This window comes from Eutrigla gurnardus (genome assembly GCF_963514095.1).
Source record: "Eutrigla gurnardus genome assembly, chromosome: 8".
Taxonomy (NCBI): Eukaryota; Metazoa; Chordata; class Actinopteri; order Perciformes; family Triglidae; genus Eutrigla; species Eutrigla gurnardus.
In genome coordinates, this window is record NC_139922.1 from 3,342,910 (window position 1) to 3,367,277 (window position 24,368).

At 41.9% G+C, this 24,368-nt stretch overlaps 2 protein-coding genes across 2 annotated transcripts in view; one reads left to right on the forward strand and one right to left on the reverse strand.

The window, feature by feature from the left end:
- Positions 1 to 24,368, forward strand: part of plxnb1a (plexin b1a) — a 259,098-nt gene that overhangs the window by 94,703 nt on the left and 140,027 nt on the right. The gene's annotated exons all lie outside the window — the stretch shown is intronic.
- Positions 10,821 to 24,368, reverse strand: part of LOC311017210 (LHFPL tetraspan subfamily member 4 protein-like) — a 40,205-nt gene continuing 26,657 nt past the window's right edge. Inside the window, exons 3-4 of the mRNA XM_084015428.1 lie at positions 19,078 to 19,094; positions 10,821 to 10,915 (exon numbers count right to left, since the gene is read on the reverse strand). Of these exons, the coding sequence (XP_083871554.1) occupies positions 10,862 to 10,915; positions 19,078 to 19,094 (71 nt within the window). The 3' untranslated portion in view covers positions 10,821 to 10,861. The remainder of the gene's footprint in view (positions 10,916 to 19,077; positions 19,095 to 24,368) is intronic.

The window sequence follows — 24,368 nt, forward strand, 5'->3', positions numbered from 1 at the left end:
AGATTCAGCTTGGTGCAGTGGAAGTTTCGTGCCAAAAAGCTGCGCCGGGACTGCGCCGACAGCCCGCCAGCTCCAACCTGGTCTACTCTCGTCGCAAGGCGAATTACAGCTGGCAGAGTGGCAGTTTGGATCACCGACACGCAGTGCGCACACGTCACCAAGACCTCACAGGCAGGTTTCCACAGTTCCAGGCACATTTAAATGCAATAAATAATCACAACAAACTCTATTTAATGCAACTAATTGAATCAACACATGAATTTATATCTATATAGATTGTCCCGCCACATCTGACGTCAGATCAAAGGCGGATGCCACGCGTAACGGAAACTCAGCCTGACTGAATTAACACAGCTGAAACTGTGATGCAAACTAAAGAGTTCACATCTCTCTCAGCCATCTGGCGCTGCTGCTGCTGATGTCTTCTGTCATTGGGTTGTCAAGTGACGAAACTTGCACTGCACCTCGCCTCGGCGCATTAAAGGGATAGTTCGGAATTTTGGACATAAGACTTATTTTCCAACTCAGCCGGTGTGTTCGAGACGTCTGGAGACGTTTTCAAGACATTTCATTCAGTTCTTCTAGTTGCCGAGTTCGCTTGTGCTATGGCTAGTGCAAGTCAATCGTTCTAGTTAGCATGGCATTAAAAACAGTCTTGCCCACTCCACAGTGCTTTGTGACTGACTTTAAAAAAGGAGTCAGATTAGTTTAGAAAAGGCTGACTTTCTCTTCAGTGTGACAGCTAACCATTAGTGTCAGGGATGCACCGGCACTAAAATTCAGAATTTGTAATGGAGGGGCTTTTTAATGTATTGGTAGTAATGTAAACTCTAATACAGTTTCTGTGGTATGAGGAGAATGTGATGATGCTGAAGACCTTTGAGACAGCTGCCTCCTCAGTTTGTTGAAGCAGCGCGTCACCACACAAGATGACAAGCCGAGGTGAGATGGAACACGAGTCACAGTTTGTCACGTTAATGATGTAAATGACTGAGCCAACTTATTTAGCACTAAAGAGTATGTCTGGTAGTGTATGGCAGCTGACCTAAGCAACTGTAAGAAATTAAAATGTGGATAATACAAGAACCCTGCTCCAATGTTGTCTAGTATCGGTTTCTTGTGTATGTATGTAATTTGATATTCTTTGAAATTATTCATTGTTTTCCTTTTTCCTTGTTTTGATGTGCACAAATTGATTATTATTGATTAGTACGAAAGGCTACCCCATGGAAATATATATATATATATATTTTTGTAAATTGATTTGTGTATCTCATAATTAAATTACCCCCATATAAATGTATTCATTTATATTGTAATATTTATAGCCAGATACTTCTGTCTCATATTAAAGATAAAGATACACATATTACTTTTGCCTGGTGTAATGGAGCTCAAGTGTGATGTGTGATTCAGCACCAGATAGCAATCAAGCCTAAAGTGAATCTGATGAAGCAATATTTGAAACGCTTGATCACGTTTTCTTGTTTTTAAATCAATAAAGTGATGTCTGTATGGGGTATCTTCAGTTTTTTTTTTTTTTTTACAGACCTTTTTTTTGCCTTCAAATGGACGGTAGGATAGAACATGATAAAGGCATTCGTACATGCTGGAAATAGTAAAGTGTTATATTTTAATTTTGGTGTAAATTGGGACAATGGATCAATGTTTTGTCAGACTCGGCACACCTAACTTGAAAGTGGGAAGTCTGGTCACCGACCCTAACTTGAAAATGGGAAGTCTGGTCACCGACATTACACTAAACAAATGAGTCTCTTTGGGTTATTTACTTACTTAGTGGTCAATGCTCCCTCTTGGGGCAGGACAGGGCCCCATGCTCCTGGGAAACTGTCAACAGGAGCAGACTATCCTCAGTGCATCAGGAGTCCATAACCATGCTTTGTGGGAGACATCACCCTTCATATCTTTATAACCACTATGTTTTTGATTATATTATTTACAAAATGGCAGTTTTACATCGGTCAAGCCTCTAAATGTTGCTCTCAAAGTGTACCAGATTAATGGATTTAACTTTGAAATATACAGTATTTTCTTCTTGTGGCAGACTCCAAGGTCAAATATCTACCCACTATCAGTATCTGCATTATATAGTGCAATATAAGGTTGGTGATGATCGAAGGCTCTATAGAGAAGGAAATGGCACGTTCAGGTGTTAACCAAATGAAAAATGTCCTTTCTGTAATGATCTTGCATCTACAGTTTTAACAATAACCCGGTGCCCATGGCATGTCCTGTTGATTTGGTCCCTGCAATTCAAGAATGAATTTACTCAAATGTCAGTTCTAGACAAGAATGGCACTGACATTTTGTATGGGTTTCTTAAAATAAAACTTTTACATTCTTGGTGCCAGTCTTGTGGTTTTTAAGTATTCCTGCTTCACAGTTCCAATTGGATACAACACAGAATTCAATAAATAACAGTCAGCTGTGACCAGTGTGGTGGTTGCTAAAAGCAGATCACACAGAGGATGAATCCACTGATGAATTTCATGTATATTACTATGACAAAGCCGTGGAATCTCAAGTCACAGGCAGTCTCAGGCTATGCCACCCTCAGTGCGCATCTGTGTGATATTTTTGGTTGTGTGACTCACTCTCAACACTACAGCAGAACTGGATGCTCTGGTTTGGCTGTTAAGTAGTTCTGTATCCACCACAACTTATAAGCACGATGATGGATGCAGGCATCAACGCCGTTCTAAAGTGGAAAATAATATCTATCTATCTATCTATCTATCTATCTATCTATCTATCTATCTATCTATCTATCTATCTATCTATCTATCTATCTATCTATCTGTCTGTCTGTCTGTCTGTCTGTCTGTCTGTCTGTCTGTCTGTCTGTCTTTTAGGTCTGAAAACAAAATATTCCAACGTTATACAGCAATGGATGGATGGATGGATGGATACACAACCTCATAGATGCTGCCAAATCCTTTACACTGCCCCTTTCAATCCACATGATTCATTGATTCAGTCAGGATAATATTATTGAATGTAAAATATCTTTATTTGACCTTCTGAAAATGTGTTTCAATACCAGAAATTGTCATGATGGTGAGTCGGAATACTATTCACAAATAGGAATTAATTAGACATTAGAATTTTCCAAATCGAAATCAGCATGTCGTCATAATTCATGAAAAGCAACAAGCCTCTTTCAGACCGAGCAACTTTATAAATATACTTTTATACATTTCCAAGCAGTCATTCATTAGTGAGTCAAAATTGAATCGAGATCATTAGTCTGGTGTGACAGAACAACAATCATCATACATCATACCAAAATCCATAGAAAGTAAACCATAACAGAAAGGAAATCTTCTGTAGTAAACACATACAACAAAGATCTCTTCAGAAGTACTTGACAAATATCAGTATATCATTCTTTTGTTATACAAAACAAAAACAGATTATTTCTTTTTTTCATGTTAACACATACTTGATGAAATTTGGCAACATCTGCATTTCAGGAGATAACAAAGTCAACTATAATCATAACACACTGGGCAGGATTCACCTTTTCCCCAACCCATCCCACCAAAAACATTGTGTTTGTACATGATATTGCATGATAAAAAAAAACATGATGAAATCATTGACACATCAATGACATTTACACAGTCAACAAACACTGGTTGCTGCTCGCGATTGAAAATTACTTCTCATTGACTTTTTGTCCATTTTTTTATTAGCTTTCATTTTTTTAATGTCTTTATATGATTTGAGATTGAGGTAAATTCAGCTTTTGGAGTCCAATGAAACTGAAAATAGATATTAATCAAGTTTTCTTTTTTTAAGTTCTAATAATAACTTGGGGGGGGGGGGCAAAATCGTTTGACTTGAAACTGAATTGACCTCAAATCTCATTTAGCTTCAGAGCTCAGTCAGAGTATGTAGTCTTTAGTAGTAAAAAAAACTACAGTGTCACTACTTATTTTGCTGGTTCTGCACCACGTATGAATTAAATCAAGAGTTCTTAGAGGCACCTGGAGTGGTACAAATATGTGCTCGGATCAGGGTTAAGGTATTGTCAGTTCCTTGTTAAGGTATTTTTCAGTTCATCGTCAAGTCCTCAGAAACAGAGAACCTGGAGAGGAGACCAGAACAATGATCTTCATGATGCTTAGAGGCCTGACATGACCCGTCAGCCTCAGGGCTTTTTTTTTCTTTGATATTTCCATTTTCGTAGATTTACTGTTAGAGTATGTCTTGGGCCCATGAAAGAAATCCCAAATGACAGATGCACGCTATGGTAGATGTCTAAATCACGATATATGAGAGACAAAACCGCCAGTTATACCATCAGGTTAAAAAATAAAATAAGTCACCATGCTGTTGTCTCAGCAAATGCATTGATTTTCTCAAATGATCATGTACATATCAAAAATGTATGTGTGGCAATGCCAAAATGGATGAGGTCTGTAGATTTTAATTGTTTCCATCGATTTTTTGTGTATTTTTTCAAACTGTGAATTCAAGGTTGAAGTGAAAGAAACTTTTTTGAATGAGGGCCCCCAAATCCAACTGTAAGATGGTTGGTAGAGTAGTCAAGGTCTGTGCAGAGCCTTCATGGACAGCATCATTAGATTCAGCATAAGGGCTGTTTGATAAGGCCCAGCTTGGAAAACTACAGTAGTAGTACAGTAACAAAATGTATCAAACTGAAACTCCACTGATGAGGGTGTCATTAATGTCATTTTACCGATGACCACGTCATAAAAGCATTGACTGAAATTGCTTTAGCCCAATTTGTTTTTGTTAATCATTTCTGTAATGAGTCTTCAATACAGTACTGTGTTCACAGCTTCCTGAGAGTTAGCAGCTACCATTCTGAAAAATACACTACACATCTAATATCTGCTCATTATATGTATAAATTATAGGGCTCCACAACGAACAGGATACCCTACTATTCCAATTGATAAAGGGTATCTTACTGCAGCCTCGTCTCCTAAAAATTGTGTTCCCATACAACATAACTGCACTGTCAATTAGAAAGATATTTCACACTGATTATGTTTGTTTTGGATGTATCACAAATACATTTGTAGTTAAAGTCTGTGGAACATGGTTGGAGAAGGTCAGGGTCCACACTTGGACTTTCCAGGAGAGCCCAGGAGACCATGGTTTAATGACTAACATAACCCATAGGAACCCAGACCTATTTTTCCTTAAAGGAAAATACATTTTATGAATCATTTGTTCACGATTTACATTTTTTAAAATCTGCTTTAAAATTAAGCCCCCAAAAATATATGATTTAAAAATAATTGAATCAGCAATATTAATTGAGAGGCTAGTTACTATTTTTCTTATTGTGATAAAAGATGTTGATATACATTTATATAAAACAGTTTATAATTGTGACATAATATGTTTCATAATATGTTTTATACAAATATATTCAAGACATGTGGTCAGAGCAGTTTAAATGTAACATATGCCATGTTATTAAAGCATTAGTATTAGTTAAATGGGTATAAATGTACCTTTAGTCACAAAGAAAGAGCTATTTGAAAGTAGCTAGGTCTGTCAAATCTGCATGAATGTGTCACTTAGGGACTTCATGAGATAAATTCAAGGATGCAACTGTTAAAGGAATATCCAGGATATTTAATGTGTTTGTCAAAACTGTGTCACTGAATGTTCTTAAGGGACAAACAATGTAACTGACTGACAGAGAAGGTCATATTGTAGGAGACATGGTTGTAATAATAGTGTATTATATATAAAGTAAAATTCTTCTGATGTTGTAGCAGCTATGTTGCTTTGTAAATGTCATTGTAAGATGAACACTTGTGTTAATATATGCATCAATACAAGTGTTAGTTGAATATAATGTTGTTAAATCCCTCTCTGGATCGATGTTGACTGTTAGATTAACTGTAATGGATTCAACTACTTCTCAGGGTTTACAGTACGGCCTGATCGTGCACCCCCACCCCCCCACCAAATGGCCAATTCCTCATATTAAACAATTAACTGTGTGCTTTTATTACACAACCAATTTCATTCCGGTGATGAATCGACTATGGTTTGGAGCCTCAGGAAGTTTGATAACAGCATGTCAGCCTGACGTGCTGATCTGAGAGGGATAGGAGCCCCATGGTGCTCTGGATTAGAGCAGCCAACTCTATTGTACAGTACAACCGCAGCTTGTCACATGTTAAACTTATATTTGTCGCAGATATCATGACAATCCAAGACATTTATGCAGACACATTACGTGGCCAAACTGGGTACAACAGTGAGTCACAGACCTCATACTGACAGTGCCATCAAACTGAGTGGAAAATGCAGGAATTTTTGTTCTGATGGAGCAGGTGCCACATTTTAGTTTAAAGTAGCACATGTTCATTTAATTAAAAACAAGAAATGCATGAGTGGATTTAGTGATCGCTAGTTGTCCTACTAGGTGTGTAAAGCCTCCAGGGTTATCTCGTTTGAAATGTCGTAGAAATTTTGTTGCTGGTAATGTGACAAATAATTCAATTTGCATCACTTTGAGAGTAGTGGCTTTGTCTGGAGGGCTACATCAAGATGCATTGTTGTCGTAGCAACAATATCTTAAGCAGTATGCAGTGGCATGTCACAATGCTACATAAATAATACTAAATTACATTATTTTAACACTGGAAACACATGGCAGCTATTGTATAGCCTGATTCCAGTACTTTTAGACTCAATAGGCCTCATGCAAGAATTATTTGTACCATACGAACAGATTCATTTTTAAATTTTAAACTCTTTCATCCATTGTTTTATGAATTAGGTATGAACAACATTCAGTGGTCCAGACCTGTTGTACCAGTCAGGATCAGATACTCTGCATTACTCCACAGGGAGAAAAAGAAATGTGTTGACACTCATTCAAAAATGTTGCCTTTTTTTCATGAATCCATCATGATGCCATTAGAAGTTTGGACAAGTGTTTGCATACCAACTTCCATATTTTTCAAACTGCAGTATCAAATACTGTACAAGGGAAATTTATTTTCTCCAGGATTTTGTTTGTTTTTGACAAAGTCTGCCGAAGTAGGGAGAAATTTGGATTTGACAGATTGGTCAAACAAAAACAGGAGTTTCACCCAGGTGAATGGTGTGATTCTGACACATAGGTTAATTGTAATAAGTCAGTGTTGACTTATTTTAATGGTTGAGTAGGAGATTCTTTTCAGAATCCATCCATCCATCCATTGTCCACCGCTTATCCTGTATTCAGGGTCGCGGGGGGGCTGGAGCCAATCCCAGCTGTCATTGGGCGAAGGCAGGGTACACCCTGGACAGGACGCCAGTCTATCACAGGGCTGACATGTAGAGACAGACAACCATTCACGCTCACATTCACACCTACGGGCAATTTAGAGTCATCAATGAACCTATCCCCATCCTGCATGTCTTTGGACTGTGGGAGGAAGCCGGAGAACCCGGAGAGAACCCACGCTTACACGGGGAGAACATGCAAACTCCACACAGAAGGAACCCAGGCTGACCCGGGAATCGAACCCAGGACCCTCTTGCTGTGAGGCGAGAGTGCTACCCACTACACCACCGTGCAGCCCCTTTTCAGAATCACTTTATGTTATATTACATTCTGGTATCTTACATTCGTAACTTACATCTTTCGTGTGTTTGTTGTTGCCCTGGACTAAAGTCACACTCACAGTATGCAGAGCTACCACATATAGCCATTTGAGGCGCTAGTGGACCAGGGGTCCGTTTCACAAAGCAGGTTTAGTGAAAACCTTGAGTTAGTTAACCCTGAGATGAGGGAAACTCTGGTTTTTTGGTTTTACAAAGCCAGTTCAGCATAAATCTGAGTCAGTTACCCGGGTAACATACTCCGTGAACCTAACCTGCTCGCTAGCAGGTTTGCTTCAACAAACCGTGAGTTTCTCCCTACATGTCTCCGCCTTTTTCCGGAATCTGAACCAACTCTGAAAAAAATGTGCCGTCCTTTCATCGTCAACCTAATCGATATGGAAATAAAAGTGATTCTAGCAGCTTTGCGTCGGGAGAGAATTTTGATTACCTTTCCTTCCAATCACATTAGATATTATCTAAACAATATTCTCCGACATTTTCAACATTTCATATCGCGGAAATAATCCGCAACCAGATTCTTTGCGGAGGTAGTGTTTTTGCGAACGGGAGATTTATGAAATGTTTAAGTACATTTCTGTGTTGAAATACCTGCTTATATTTACTGTTTAATATGTGAAATATGATTAAAATCATATGCCTTAGTAAACGTATTTGTGCAATATTCTTATGCTTAATTTTCAACTGACACCACTTTCTTTCTGTGCCTGGGAGGATTACACCCAATGGAAATTATAATTTATTTGATGCGCTACTTTGTGAACTACGGGAGTTGAACCCCTGTCACCTGTGCCGTGGGAGGCATTGCTACCCATTACACCACAGTGTTGCTCTGCAAGGCCAAAAATAAAGACTTATTACCTTTAGATCAATAGACTGTTTCATTCAGTTATACACATTAGATCGGGCAGTAATTGTCTGCCACGCCAACTATCGCTACTTTGCTGCAGTTAACGTTGCTCCGCTTTCTCAGGATGAGCTCGTTTTCTACATAAACACTCAGTAATATTTAATGACGCTCTCCCCGTTGCCATGGTGAATCGTAGTATCATTCACGATGATGGCTTTGATCCATTGATGATGGCTTTATAGAGTCGGCAGGCACGCGCGTAACTCAGAGTTTACATACTCAGAGTTGATTGAACTAATTCAAAACCACTGTTCTGAAATCGAAAACTCAGAATTGCCCATCTCAGAGTTGGTCAACTCAAGAGTTCAGGGTTAGGTTCAGAGTTTGTTGAACCTGCTTTGTGAAACGGGCCCCTGCGGGACTGTTAAACACCAAAGAACAAGATTCCTGCCCACCCTTGGTAATAGTGTAGATTATGTATTTCCAGTTACTGGTCAGACTGTAATCTCCAGTTCTGTCAAAACATTTATCGTTACATAAGTAAGTTACGCAACAAACTTAGATGATTTATTTTGAGCTAAACCATGATCTTTAACTAAACATAAAGACGTTTACCGACTTTAACCACATAATCCGGGAGGGAATACATTTCTCTGGAAACGTCATTGAGAATGCAGTTTAGTTGTATGAGAATGTAATTTTTAGGATACAATGATGTTTTGCGTGCCACTATCCTGGGGAAAATCCCCTGTTGCCCACCACATTGTAACATTGTAAGTCACGGTCTGCTCCACTTTAGCTTGAAGTTTCTTTTAAAGCATCTAAGTAAATATTAAACCCCTCTTTATTTCGGTGGCTGGCACCTAGTGTTTCTGGAACGTTTTGGTTCCCTTATAATACGACTACTGAAACTTAAATCTATTTATTTGTTTTATTCTGCTCATTTCCAGCAGTGGGACTTGAAGCTCTGCGTTGTTGAACATTTTGTGAATAAAAGCCCACAAATGGAGCAGAACAACTAGCCTCATGTAGCACCACGAGCTAGAAAAAAAAAAGATTTTAAAATGCTCTTGCATACATAAAACTGTATATCTAATATGCAAGGATTCAATGGTAGGACACCAAGTCACAGTATATCCCGCAGCAACAACTCTTTGGGGTGATTTAGTACTTTCTAAGGACTTTTATCTTTATCTTGGGGGTTATTGGCTGTGAATTTTGTCCCACTTGTGATTCCTATGACTCCTGCAAGCAGCGTTGCTTATTCAAAGAGGCAAATAAGTGACATCACCTTAAGACAATGCAGCACTTGGGGCTTCCCTCTGAGAAAAGGTTGACTCATATTCACACTTGTCTTAAGACATCTGTAGAGTAAACTGATCACTGTATGCTGGAACCATGAACTGGAGTAAACTGCACACTGGTGAAAGGGTATTACAAAGGAGGGTTTTATGTGTGATTTGGACAACTGAAATTCATTTCAGCAATTCCACCTGGTGAAACTACAGCAAGAGGCTTGTCTTGAGGCTGTGTTGATGCAGGGGAAGCATCATTTTTTTTCTGTGTCTAAAAAAGTTGTAAAACACTTTGATTTACTGTCCCCTGCTTCTCTGTGGAATATCCAGCAAAGATGTACATGTTATTCTTAATCCGTCCAATCCCACCAAATCAGCAGTGAGAAGTCATACAAACACAACGGATTTGCACATATTCCGATGATCTTCTAGCACATGGAACACTGAAATCAAGGGTAGAAATACTACACTCGAATGCATTAGAGTCAGATGAGGTTTTGTTGTCGGCTGTTTTTGTCAGCAGTAATGTTATCTACATTGTTAAGAATGCACAGTAGAGAATCTCCCAGAGATGTTAGGTTCTGTAAAGCTGCAATGGGGTACTGCTTTAAAGTTCTTAGATGAAGAGCCATGTAAGTCAGTGTTCAATGTTTAATAATGGACTTGCTGCTATTACGACTCTATCGCTGGACCAGGAGTGTCAATAATCCACTCTCTGGCGCTATGAATGTACACAACACACAACTCAAAGTCATTAAATACCAAGATTTGAAAAAAATCAATTGGAAATCAAAGATGGACATTATGGTTCTTCATCTTAAGGATTGACTTTCTCAAATACAGATTTAAATACAGTAAATCTCTCTGAAAGTCGAGTTTTAAATGCACTGTACAACCTTGTATCATATTTTTATTGTTGAAAATATAGTTTATCCCAGTGTGTGGTTGTTGTTCTTTTATCTTACAGAATCCTGTACACTCGTTATCTGCATTAAGATTAGGCGATATCCTGATCATTGTAGAGAGGAGAAGAAGAGTGTCGAGGCAGAGAAGAGAAGACAAGAGAAGTTGTCCAGTGCCATTGTTGTCCTCAGTGAAGACCCTGCACTCCATACCTCGGCTCTCTTCTGTCCCGCACCTCGATCTAGGGAAAACAAGACAGAGTCTTCCTTTTGTATTGAGAGAGTACAGAGAGATTACACATCATGAATGAACATTTAAGAGGTTCTAGGCAGAGGGGGAAAGCAGGCCTGTATACTCTGGTACTTGATACAGAAGCCCATCACAATGGCATTATAAAAAAAACACACAATGCTAACTAATTACCTTCGCAAAAGAAGTTATGTTTTATGTTTTTTTATGTTCAATAGTTTCCTATTGTTTGTACCCACATTTTTTTTTTTTTTTCACTTTCATTAATGTTTTGTAACATTGTTAGAGCATTTGTGCTGCGCTCATGTGGTGTTGCAATAATCTGAAAAATAAGTTCCTAACTGGGAAAATTCACTTTAGCGTCAGAAGAACTCATATATGGGTAATGTGTTGTTGAAGCAATACAATAAAAAAACATCCTTTTTGTGTTGTAATTCACCCCGATTGACTGTTTGACTATTATTTGCCCTATGTTCAACTGCTTGATTACTAACACTCCTGTCATTGTAGGTCACCTGAGCCTCACCTCACCTGTGTGTCCCTGCCCATTTCCACACCTGAGCTCCATTTGCCTCATTACCCACTCTCTATATACCAGCCCAGATTCACCAGCTCTCTGCCAGATTGTCTAGTGTGTTATGCCTAGTATTCCACCGTTTTCCAGCTTGTTCTGTCCCACCTGTATGATCCTGCCTGCTACCTGGGGCCCGTTTCACAAAGCAGGTTCAATAAACTCTGAACTTAACCCTGAACTCTGAGTTGACCAACTCTGAGATGGGCAACTCTGAGTTTTCGGTTTTGAGGAGTATGTTACCCGGGTAACTAACTCAGATTTATGCTGAACTGGCTTTGTGAAACCTAAAAACCTTCCCTTTCCCTCATCTCAGGGTTAACTAACTCAAGGTTTTCACTAAACCTGCTTTGTGAAACGGACCCCTGGTCTGAAGATTTTTGCCTGCCTCTTCTCGGATTTGTCTGCCTTATCCGCCCGCCTTCCTGGTTTTCTGACCCCTGCCTGTGTCATGGAATAAACCTTTTTAGACTCTGCCATTGCCTCTTAAGTCGTGCTTTTGGGTTCCCTGTTTTCTGAGTCGTGACAGTACGATCTGGCAAGAAAATTAACCCAGCCGGCTCGGATCCAAGAGCTGACTGCACAAGCGGCTGCCATCCAGCACCATGAGGATCAAGCTCTGTTGCTGGGGGTCTTTGTGAGGTGGCTGCTCGTCAAGACCGGAGCTAGGATGCTATCCGAGAGCCTCAGTGCCAAAACCCCGGCTCTCTCCACCAGTGAGCTCGGGACCTGCCGGCCTTTGCTCAGTCAGTGCTCTCTCCTCTTTGGGCTCCAGCCTTTCGTATGGAGAGATCTTGGGTGGCCTTCATTATCTCCCAGCTCACTAGTAAAACCAGAGACTGGGGAACCACTGAGTGGGACAGGCAGTCCACTATCTGCTCCTCGGTAAAGCTCTTCTCCACAGAACTGAGAAAAGTTTTTGACCATGTTACTCCTGAAAGGGAAGCGGCTTGAGGACTGCTCAACCTAGCTCAGGGGATGAGAACGGTGGCAGACTACTCTATTGAGTTTCACACCATCGCAGCAGGAAGTGGAACTCTGCTTCACTTTTTGATGCCTTTTATAATGGCCTTACTGATGTCATTAAAGATGAGCTGGCAGCTTGCGATCCTCCTGATGACTTGGACGCCGTGATCACTCTCGCCATTCGCGTGGATGGATGCATCAGAGAACGGAGAAAGGAAAGAGCCTGGACTCCCCGGTAGCCACCACGCCTGCCTACTGCAGATCCTGTCTCAGCACAGCCCAATGCTTCCGGCTCCTGGAGTGACATCTCAGAGCCGATGCAGCTGGGATGGAATCATCTCCTTGTGGCTGAAAGCCAGCGCTTTCTGCAGGAGAACAAATGCATGTACTGTGGGCAGGTCGGCCATTTTGTGGATACTGGTAAAAGGACAGGCTCACCAGTGATTCGGGGGGTCCTGGTGAGCCGAACAGTTGAACTGGAAACACCCTCTCGTCTCCCCTTGCCCCAGGGAAAGTTCATAGTTCCTCAGGGGTCATTTCCAAATGGAGCTCCCACTGTCATGCTGTGTATCTCAGATCTGCATAACAGTCCCTGTAGCTCTCCGTCATCGGGAGTTCCAGATCTGTCAGGGGTTCCCCCTGATTACATGGACCTTAAGGAGATGTTCAATAAGACCCACGCTGCCTTCTTGATACCCAACCCTAGGGTTCGTTCAAAAGTTTAAATCCTCCGCTGCCTCTTCCTCTGGCTCTGGGTCCGGCTCCGACCCCCAGCGTGGCACCACAGTGATTGCACTGCAGTGCAAATCCGGTAAGTAAAACAATACATATACGATAAATAATGTCTTGCGCCAACATTGAGTCAGCTAACAAATTAGCCCACGTATTTTTTCATAGACAATTTACGACCTGAGATTGCTAACGTTAGCCAGGCTGGTGACTCCACAACTCCGTGATGTGCTGAGCCTACTCCGTTCACCTTGGTGGCAAAGGGTAAGATGTCGGTGCAACAAAAGGAAGAGTGCCACGGAAAGGTCACTGCACACATCGTGAAAACGCTGCATCCCTTTTCAGAGGTGGAATCACCAACATTTAGGTTAGTTAATCAATAACGATAGAGCTAAGCTAATTGATACTGAGCTAAACAGTAACAGCAACATTACACATGTTTATGTTTGCAGGGACATGGTGAAAACTCTAAACCCCAAATACACACCACCTTCCAGGGACTACCTGTCAAACACATGTGTGGTACAAGGTTGGGAAGTCCAACATTATTACAGAGCTCAGTGAAGTCAGCTCTGTTGCACTCACGTGATGGCTGGAGTAGCATCACACAGGACCACTGCCTCACCATCACAGCACACTACAGAGGAGGGCAAAATGCAGCAAAAAGTGCTGAAAACAAAGGCTGTGTACAAAGCACAGACCGGTTGTGTTGTTGCAGAGGAAATCAGTGATGTTCAGCATATCTGATAAAATTGTAGCAATCACTGTAGATAATGCTGCCAACATGGATGTGCCTATTAAGCGCCTGAGATTTATGAAACTGTGCTGTTTTTTACCACACACTTAATCTAGCAGCACAAAGTATATACTCCCTAAATTCAGTGAGTCAGTGGGTGGCCAAGGTCCGAACCATTGTTGTGTGGATGAAGAGGTGCTTGATGGCCAAGGTGGTTCTCCAAGAGAAGCAAGAACTTCTACATAAGACACACAAAGTTCACATTATTATTTATGAGCTCTGCAGAGTAGTACTACAGTATTTGAGTCCAATTTTACAAACGTATTGTTTGTCTCCTAGGATTAAAAGCATCTGCTAAATGACTGAAGTTAAAATTGATGTTTTTCTTTTTATCAGAGCTGGCCAGACACTCACTCATACAGCTGAAGACTTCATCAACCTGATGAACCACCTGTTCTACACCTCAACACTCTGTGTGTCCTCCAAAAAGAGTCCCACATGTGGACAGATCCTGCCTATCCTCAAAAAGCTTGAGGCACACCTGGCTGTAAAAGATGGAGACACAGTCTTTGTGTCAAACCTTAAAAAACAGATTTGGGCAAACCTATCCCAGCGCTACCAGGTAAGTGACTGAAGCAGGGCACCTGGAAAGAAATTGTTGAAGAATAGAAATATCCTGTGGCTTGTTAAATCATTTAAACGAATAAATGTGTTTTGCAGAATGATGAGATCAGGAACTTTCTCCAAGTGGCCACTGCATTGGATCCACGCTTTAAACTTAAATCGGATGATGACACCATCTGGGACCAGATCCAGAGACAGCTGATTGAACAGGTGAAATGTCATTCATGCACAACTGTCCTTTTCAGCTATTCAAATATTCAAATCAAAGATTGAGAATTATGTTCTTTGTAGTCAACAGAGGAAGACTGTGGAGCTGATGGGGACACCATGCAGTCAGAATGAGGCAAAGGAGGAGAATGAGGATGAGCAGGAGAGGCTAAGTGTCCGATTGCTGATATTAGATTCAATTTAAATAATGATCATGCCTTTAATGGAGGTTTTCCCATTTTTTTGGTAATAATACTGATAAACCTTTTGTTTTGTATTTTAGCCACAGCCTCCCTGCAAACTGCCCAGGAAGACTCCACTGGAGGAGCTGTTCACTGAGGAAGAGGCACAGAACATAGTGTCACAGCAGAGCTCCATGTCCATCAAGAAGCGAGTGGAGAGAGAGCTGCAGATATACCAGGAAGTTCCACCGGTCCTTATGTCTGAGGACCCTGCTGCATGGTGTTGGAACCAACAAAAGACTTATCCTTTGCTCTCAGATCTCACTTTCTCCTATTTATGCATTCAAGCTTCTTCTACACCCAGGGTCCAAAAATACAAAGGCAGATGCTCTGTCAAGGAAGTTCCAAGTTGTGACCTACCAGTAGGGTTGGGCATCGTTTGGATTTTACCGATTCCGATCCCGATTCCGATCCTCTGTTTCGATTCCTGTTCTAAACGATTCTCGATTCTGATTCTTTGAGGTGCAGGTCAACAGGTCCAGTGTTGCCACAGTTACTTTGAAAAGTAGTACTCTTGACTTCACTTAACTTAAATAATTGTTTGCATAATGTAATGGCAGTAAGATCATGAATGAACAGTTTATGAATATTGAACCGGCATTAGAGCAGCAAGGATTGGTTTTATGAAACCAAGGATGAGCACAGTCGTGATGACGAAGGGAGGGGGCGGGGCCAGCAAGCAGCGAGACATTTCTCCACTAAACACTCAATAGAGACTCCGCTCGCATTTCAGCACAGACTGAGTTAGCAGGAGCTCCGTGAAATCGAGAACTCATCTTGTTTATTCACACGCTGCGCCTTTTCACCGTCACCGGGCGGGACCTGCTCTTTTAATGTGGTTGTGCCATGCTGTGACTCTAAATGTTTTTTCCAGTTTGACGTTGTATTCTTGAAAGTAGACAACACTTTGTTGTTAACACAGAGTGTACAACGAACCTTTATGTTGCCATCTTTTGCTGAGATGAAGTCGAAATAATGCTTGTATTTCCAGCTGGAAAATGCGTATCTCTCCCCCTCCATTGTTTACGTTTCTGCCGGTATAGCGACTACATGCGACCGTCCGTGAAGGTGTCGGCTAACATACGTCACCCCCGAGACGCACGAAGAAAGCAGATCTTTTTTTTTTACTGCCAAAAATAGTAACGCACCATGTATTTGGATAAGTAACTTTAATCTGACTACTGGTTTGGCAATAGTAGCGCGTTAGACTACTCGTTACTGATCGTTCTATCGCGGAGTCTCCGCACGCCGGGCGGAGTAATACAAACAAACTAGTGTGAGCGGAGTAAACAAACAAACTAGTGCGGACGTTTAAGAACCGAAAAAAAAGGATCGCAATTCCAACAGCTTCTTAACGGTTCCGGAACCGGAGGTTAGGAACCGGTTCCTATTTGGAACCGGATCTCGATGCCCAACCCTACCTACCAGGTAAGGTAAAAGAGGCTAATTCACAGTGTCCTGTCCCGAGTGCTTGCCCCAATAATTGTCTCTTCGTCCCAGCCAACCTCGGCTCCCAGGTGCTATGGTTGGGGCATTCCCCTAGTCTGCCACCCTGGGGTCACCTGCACTCTGGCACTCCTTAGGCAGCAGTTCTGGACGTTTCTGTCTACGTTCTGGTGGGCCACAATGGAAAAGGATACAAGGCTGTTTGTTATTGCCTGTCAGGTCTGCTCCCAGGATAAGAGTTCTCGCCAAGCCCTAGCAGGCCTGCTACAACCTCTGCCAGTACCTCAGCAACCCTGGTCCCATGTCTCTTTGGATTTCGTCACCAGACTTCCTCCCTCAGATGGTAACACTGTCATACTGACTGTTGTTGATCGTTTCTCTAAGACTGCTCACTTCATTCTTCCGCCCAAGTTACCATCTACCGAACAAACTGCTGAACTCATGCTACAAGATGTTTTCCGTCTGCAAGGCCTCCCCAGAGATATTGTCTCTGACCGGGGGCCCAAATTCACCTCGTTTCTGGCGTGAGTTTCACAGTCTACTGGGTGCCTCTGTCAGCATTTCATCGGGGTTCCATCCACAGTCAAATGGAGAGGATGAATCAACAGATGGAGACGCCCCTGCGTTGCCTCTCACCCGGCAGCTCCTCATCCTGGTCCAAACAGCTATTGTGGATTGAATACACAACACCCTAACCAGCTCTGCCACTGGGCTGTCCCCCTTTCAGTGCTCCCTGGGATACCAACCGTCCAAGAGCGAGATGCCATGGTTCCGTCTGTCCAGGCCTTCATTCGCAGATGCCAGCGTACCTGGTTAGAGGCTTGCTCCACTCTGCTCTTCACCACCAACCGGTACCGGAGAGACTCTAACCGGCATTGCACTTCTGCCCCTCACTATGTTACGGGTCAGAAGGTTTGGCTTTCCACCACTGACCTGCCATTGAGAGTGGAATCCAGGAAGCTGGTTCCATGGTCTGTGGGTCCCTTTCCTGGTCTGCACAGGTCATCAACCCTGCAGCAGTCCACTTCTGCCTCCCTTGTTCCCACATCCCGCCTCAAACCTGGTCAGGAAAGTCTGGTCCAGGTTTTTAATTGGGTCAAGTTTTCCTTCTGCTGGCAAACAGCAACTTCTGCTATATCTGAAGTTCTAATATCTATGCATGTCTGTTCTTGCAAAAGATCTTAAAATGAAATACAAAAGTAGTGATGTTCTTTGCTGTTCAATTTTAGTTCAATGACAGGTCAGCAGGTCATGTGACTTGTTCTCTGACTCTGCTGGCTTAATTGTGTATAGTGCATATTTTCTTCCCATACATGCTTAGAAAACCCTAGAAACATAGAAATAAAATAGTAGAGCAGACATTCACAGGTCAGGCTATCTAAGTCTCTTTGTGGCATGACCTTTTCTCTTTTCTAAATACAATAGTACATCTACGGAACACTGGTTCCCAAAGTGGCATAGCAGCAAAATCACAGTATTGAAAGGCTTCTGCTGTAAATACAATTATGCTACAGCAAGGACATAGTGGTTACGGGTTGTCATAGTAACACAAATGGTTTCCAGCAAGTTTTGTTTGTAAAGATTTGTAAATGTAAATAGAGTTCTGAGGAATGATCATACTTCTCAGCCCTCTGCACTCAAAGTCAGACTGTAATCTAAAAACTACTTCATTGAGTAGACAAAACACACGTCTTTAGCGAATAAAGCCACTGAATACTTTAAGTGACTGGGGTGAATGAAAAAACTGAATTAATGCATTAAGACATCTGTGGGTGCTTTTCAACCCATTTGCAGCGATTAGCTGGAGTGACTTAATGGACAATTAACAGCAAGCACAACCATTCATGTCTGTTGTTCCCTAATGGCTGAGGGTCGCCAGTTATGTGATTGGCCACCATAGTGTGTTGGTTTTTTTCTTTCTCCAAAAGTCCATGTTTTTGTCATCTTAGTAATATTGATCAATCACATTGGAGCAGGCTTTGTCTGAATGCAGGTCAGCCATCATATGGAGAGCAAAAGACTCAGAAGTGGCCAAGATGCAGTCCGGGACCCCACACAATTTATCTTAAATGGTAAATGGTCCTCATTTATATAGCGCTTTACAGTTATGACTGACATTCACCCATTCACACACACATTCACACACCGACGACGGAGTCAACCCGCTCTACCTCCTGAGCAAACCTCCTGAGCTAACTGGTTTAAAATAAGCTTGTAAACTGGCTACTTCTGAAATGTCAGCTGGCAACACATAAGGACATTAAAATGTGCTAAATCTAACAAGAGGTTTGGTTGTTTAAACTAAAAATTATTGTCTTGTAGCATAATGTCGCTCCGAGAAAAAGGTGTTTTGCTGAGCGCCAAGAAAAAAAAATGGACAATTTGTGTCACTCAGCATGTAACTAATCAAATCAAATGATCAAATTTCCGGACTGTTTCACAAATATCGTATCGAATACAGCCTAAAATGAACCAATTTAACTTCTGAACAGAATTAAAGAATGTTAAACATCTTGTGACCTATGGGTGGTGAGTGTCTCCATGAGTGTGTGTAAAGCTAATGAGGATTTTATATATACGAATGTCTTCTTAAAACAATGCAAACAAAATGTATAGAGCAAAAGTCAACTTACCCGTGACACAGCAAAATCTGCAAGGACAAAAAATTAACAAAAGTGTTAGCATATAGCATAGAGGCAAGAGCAGAAAAAGTGCATACTTGCAAAATATGAATCTGCTTATCTAAGTATAAGTTTAGCATTTAGGTCATCACTAAAAATAAAACAAATCAATTGTATGCATCTTAAAGGACACCAGTGTTACTAAATGTCATGGTCCATTGACAACCTCTAACATGGTTACCAAAATTGCTTTATTTTTTATGTAGAGTGAGATAGTTTGTTTACGTTTTGTCGCTATTCAATAAACATTATAGAATATACCTGAAATGTTTGTCAAGGTTTAAACTGACCTCTTCTAGCTCATATTCAAATTTTAAATTTAGTTGTTGTAAGAAACAGGCATAATAACATTGAGTGCTGAAAGTTACACCTCAGTCTTGTATGAATTTCAGGCTCATACTCATACGGCACCAGGTCATATAAAATAATCTAAATGAACCTTTGTCTCTGTGAAACAAACAGTGGCAATGCATTACATGTATTGAATGTAGAACATTACTGGCACTGTCAATGGGGTTAATCACATAAAAACAGAAAGACATGCCCACGCTCTGGAATATCTTCAGTTACCATGGAAACCATCATAGAGATAGACTGTCGGAGAACTGAGACATCTTATGTCACTTGTCTCTCTCTTTATCTGAAAGTCTCCTCTATCTGGATATATCTCAGTCAGGTCTCATGTCCTGGATCTCACTCTCTCTCTCTCTCTTTGTGTTGTTGCACATTGAGTTTATGGAGTCATATCATTGTATATCTTAGTCTTTCTCCTCCATTGCCTTCTTCTGCTGTTCCACTTCTCCTCTTCCTGTTTTTTTCATTGAGCTGGAACAATGCAGTTCAAGCGTCCTGATGCAACATCATGCAAGCTGTCAGTAACCCTCTGGAGGCTGGACGACTCACATAGGAAGTAATGTGGCTGGAGTTGCCAAGGTCAGGTGTAGTCATTTCGAGGCAAATCCTGCTCCAGTTAATGGCTTAACTACGACAGCGTATCAGGGCCACTGTAGGAAAAAAAAAGGAGCCAAGAAAGGTGGGCAATATTCAGAGGAAAAGATTTGCAAATTTGTCATCAGCAAAGTCATCACGTGTGACGATGCCTCATTAAACACCTGTAAGATGACAATTTGACCCATATTAATAAATAATAACAAATAATAACAATCAACAGCCATCACCCTAAGGTCCATAATGAGGAGTTGTCACCGATGTGATGTATTCATTAGAAAAAATAAAGTAGCAAATTTGCTACTTTATAATTGCGCAAATTTGAGACTTTTTTCCTCAGAATATTGTCCACCTCTCCCGGCTCCGTTTATTTGTTTTTTCTACAGTGGCCCTAATATGCCGTCGTACTTAACAGCTAAACATCCAGTGCGCAGCATTTAGGGGGACATATCCAAAATTCACAATACGTTATTATCTAACAAAATATTCTGCTTTAATACATATTTTTGGGCATTTAGTCTATTATTAACTATTGCCATTGCAGTCCAAAAACAGTGTGTTATAAGAATTTTGTATAACCTCATGTCTTAAAGTTTTCTTAGTTCAGGTTACAGCTTTATGTGTTGAACTGTTTATTACTTTAGTCTCCCCATCGCTGACCTAAATGTTATCAGAGGCCTGGTAGTCATGATGTCTAGTTCTGCATAAAGGTTAACTGTCAATGACGCATTATCTCCTGTGCCTTTAAAAGACTCAAGTCACAACACTGATTTGAGCACTTCCTCTGTAGCATCCTCACACGTTGTTGCATTGTAACTGCTCCTCTTGATCAAGATTAAAGTCAGACGTCGACTTTACTTCTGTCTCTGATCTCCTCCTTGGGTGAATTTATTCGTTTACGGACAAATTATTTTAACACAGTGTGTACTCTCCTGCTTGCTGCACACAAAGGGAAGCATGCACCTGTTTTAACGGGGTCCTGTCTAGATCATAACCATAGCTTTGTGAAAACTTGCAAAAACTCTTGCGAGACTCAGTGTCCGAAAACCTTAACCACTCTGCTTAACCTCAGGCATCTTGCAAGAGTTTCACAAGTCGAGGGTTACTATCTAGACTAGAGTTTAGCTTCTCTGCCCGAGCGCGACCCAAGGGGCAGGGCTAGGGTCGGGTTTGATTTTCTGGGCCCGAACTAAGCTCTTATCTAGACACAACCTGATAACGGGGCGGTCAAATCAGTATTTGAAAAGCACTATGCTACAATTACAGAACTCTAATCAGAAAAAGTAATAAAGGGTGATGACCTCATAAACTATGACCAATCATGACATTCAGAGCTTCAAAACCTCAATAGAGCTGCAAGAAAATAAAAAGACATTCATTATTATTCATTATGTTCAGGACTGGGAAATTCACTATGTTGCAGCTTATTTTCAGCTATCATTATACAGGGGTGCAAACTCATCAGGGATGAAAAAGGTGACAAGGACCCAAACCCCCTCGCGGAATATATATATATATACACACACAATATATATATATATACACACACATATATATATATATTGCATATGCTTCAATGTTATTCCTCTGCCTCACTGAAGGGGGCTGGCGAGAGCCTGGAAAATGGACTTCCCTTCCAGTGAAGGTATAAATAATGGGAGACCAATGCCAGGGCTAAAAGGTTTGCTTCAAACGACGGAACATAAAATAACTCGATCGACTCCTCACATTGAAAGACAAACTGCTTTGAAAATATTTGGAACCTCAAGAATAGATTTGACTCTGGACGAACGGAATAAATATTAGCAAGGGGAGGTAGGGGGCTTCTCACCCCTCATTCGCTAACATTACATCGATATCAGAGTAAGCCTTTGCTCCGTTGATTTTCCATTATTTATTTTAGTTTTTTTTTTTTAATATGAAGGTATGGTAGGTAGGCTACATTTAACGTTGTTTTCTCGCTTAGATTTTTCAAAGGTTCCTGAGAAATAGACACTGTACTATCCGATAACACCGTTATTGTAACCAGCAAAAATGGTTGTGATTTGCGATGCGTATGTCAGCGAACTGTCTGACATTAGCACGTTAGCCTACGTTAGAAAGCCTGATGGTACAGACACACCAACTCCGGCAGCAGACGTCAAGTCAACGGATCCCATTCATTGTCTATGTAGAGCAGGAGCTCCGCATGATGGATACGGCACGTCGAATTGACTGCCCTGTCGCCGTACGTGAATTTGCATAAAGTTCGATGGATTGAACTTTATGCAAATGCCGTCCGTCCAACGCAATGCCGCCGGCTCCAGAAACTTCGTTCAAACTATCAAACTAGACAGTGTTGATCAAATATGAATCCAGATTCTGTTACTGCACTACACATTTCCCGCCTCAAATGTTTTCAGAAACATGCTTTAGCGTGTAGTTTAACTGTAAAATGAGATCGTTTGTGGCCCGGCCGCCATGTTGGAAACGGCAGAGCAAAACTCAAGTCCCGCCCACTTCGCAGGACGTCTATCCAATTGATCAAACTTGAACACAGAACTGCCCACTCGCCGGTGCGTTCGACGGTCCGTTGCGTCGCTGCCGGAGTTGGTGTGTCTGTACCATGACGTTTTTGAAGCGTACCAACGTCACTCCTGTCTAGTACGGCATCAAGGCAGCTACAGACCCGAAGATGACATGATTACACGGGTTGGCCAAACGAACAAGCTTGGAATAAATATTTATGACAGCTTGCGTTCGCCGATTACTTGGATGCCCCCCCCCCCCCCCCCCCGAAATATTTTTATTGCAGATCTCCATGAATCACACAAATGACCTTTTTCGGAACAAAAACGGTTCGCCGAAAGGTGACAAGTTTGCATCCCTGATTATATCAGAGTCTCCAACAAACGCAGGAAGCCAAACTCAAAGCCTTTACTTCCATATGTGAAGCATACTGTTTAAAGACACTGTTGGGGACCTAACCGTTAGGACTACACAATGCGGCCTACAAAAGCCTACACATGCGGCCAGGACAAAGGAACAAAGGAGATAAAAACTACAACCACCATTTTAGGGTCACCTTGCACCTGGGTGCGAGGTGCGACGTCACACAACTGGTGCCCTATTGGCTGACACCCCGGGGGGTCCCCTGGAGCGGCCTAAGCGTTACAACAGGAGGTGAACATTATGTCTGCAGCGTTTTCCTTTGTCCTAGGCCGCAGTCTTTCCCCCAAACAGTCTTTCCCCCAAACTCGCTGGACGAGCAACAGACTGTTTTACCCCTTTTTTCCTCTACTCGTTTTATTTTTCTTTTGTTTATCATTTTAGATCCTGAGGAGACCACCGCGACAGCGCAACTCTCCTGTTCCCCGCGGTAAGAAGAAAAACTTTCTTCGTCCCAGCTGCTAGCAGAACGGATAACTCGACCCGTCTTTGTCTGAAATCAGCTGACTAAATCGCCGAGCCCCGCGATTGTTCATAGTTGCCTGCAAAAGGAAGAATTACTAACGGTTTTCTTCAACCAATTGGATCTGGCGCTGAACGAGCGCCCACGAACTGCCGTCCGTTGCCTGCGTCAAGGAACGCCATCACCGCACCGACGGAACCCTCACATCGACGCATCTCACATCGACAAAAGTAAGAGGCTATTTGTCTGGGCAGAAGCAGAGATTCGATAGTGTAGGACATGCTTGTAATTCTTGTTAATGTGTTCTAAGTTCTGATCGCGGACCGCCGAGTCCGTTTGTTCATGTGCTGCTGTATTTGAATACTGATCGTGTACCCACGCCGCTGGGTTGATTTCTGTAACAGTGTTTTCGACTAACCTCCGCCATATTCGCGAGCTCAGAAAGCCTCTACTATCAGTTAAAAGACCGGTCTCGCGGAATAAACGCCAGTTCATTCATGCGCGCCCGTGTGATAGCGGCACGCCTTCTGAGCCTCAGAATATCGCTCGCGCATTCTCTCTCTCTTTGTTTGTGTCCCGCTAACACACACACACACACATATACGCCGCACACACGAGTCCTAAGCCAGCTGTTCCCGGCGGACGCTAGGGACATAGCTACATCTGGTGGCTGCATCCGGCCAGCTCTCGCTCTCTCTCTCTCTCTCGCTACTCCATCGGACGTCAGTGGCTCCGCCCATGAACGCTGTGAGGAATAGCTCTATCTGGTGGCCGCACATAGCCATCCCTCTCTCTCTCTCTCTCTCTCTCTCGCTCTCTCTCTCTCTCTCGACACACACGCACACACACGCACACGCACATGCACACGCACACGCACACGCACGCACACACATACGCACACACA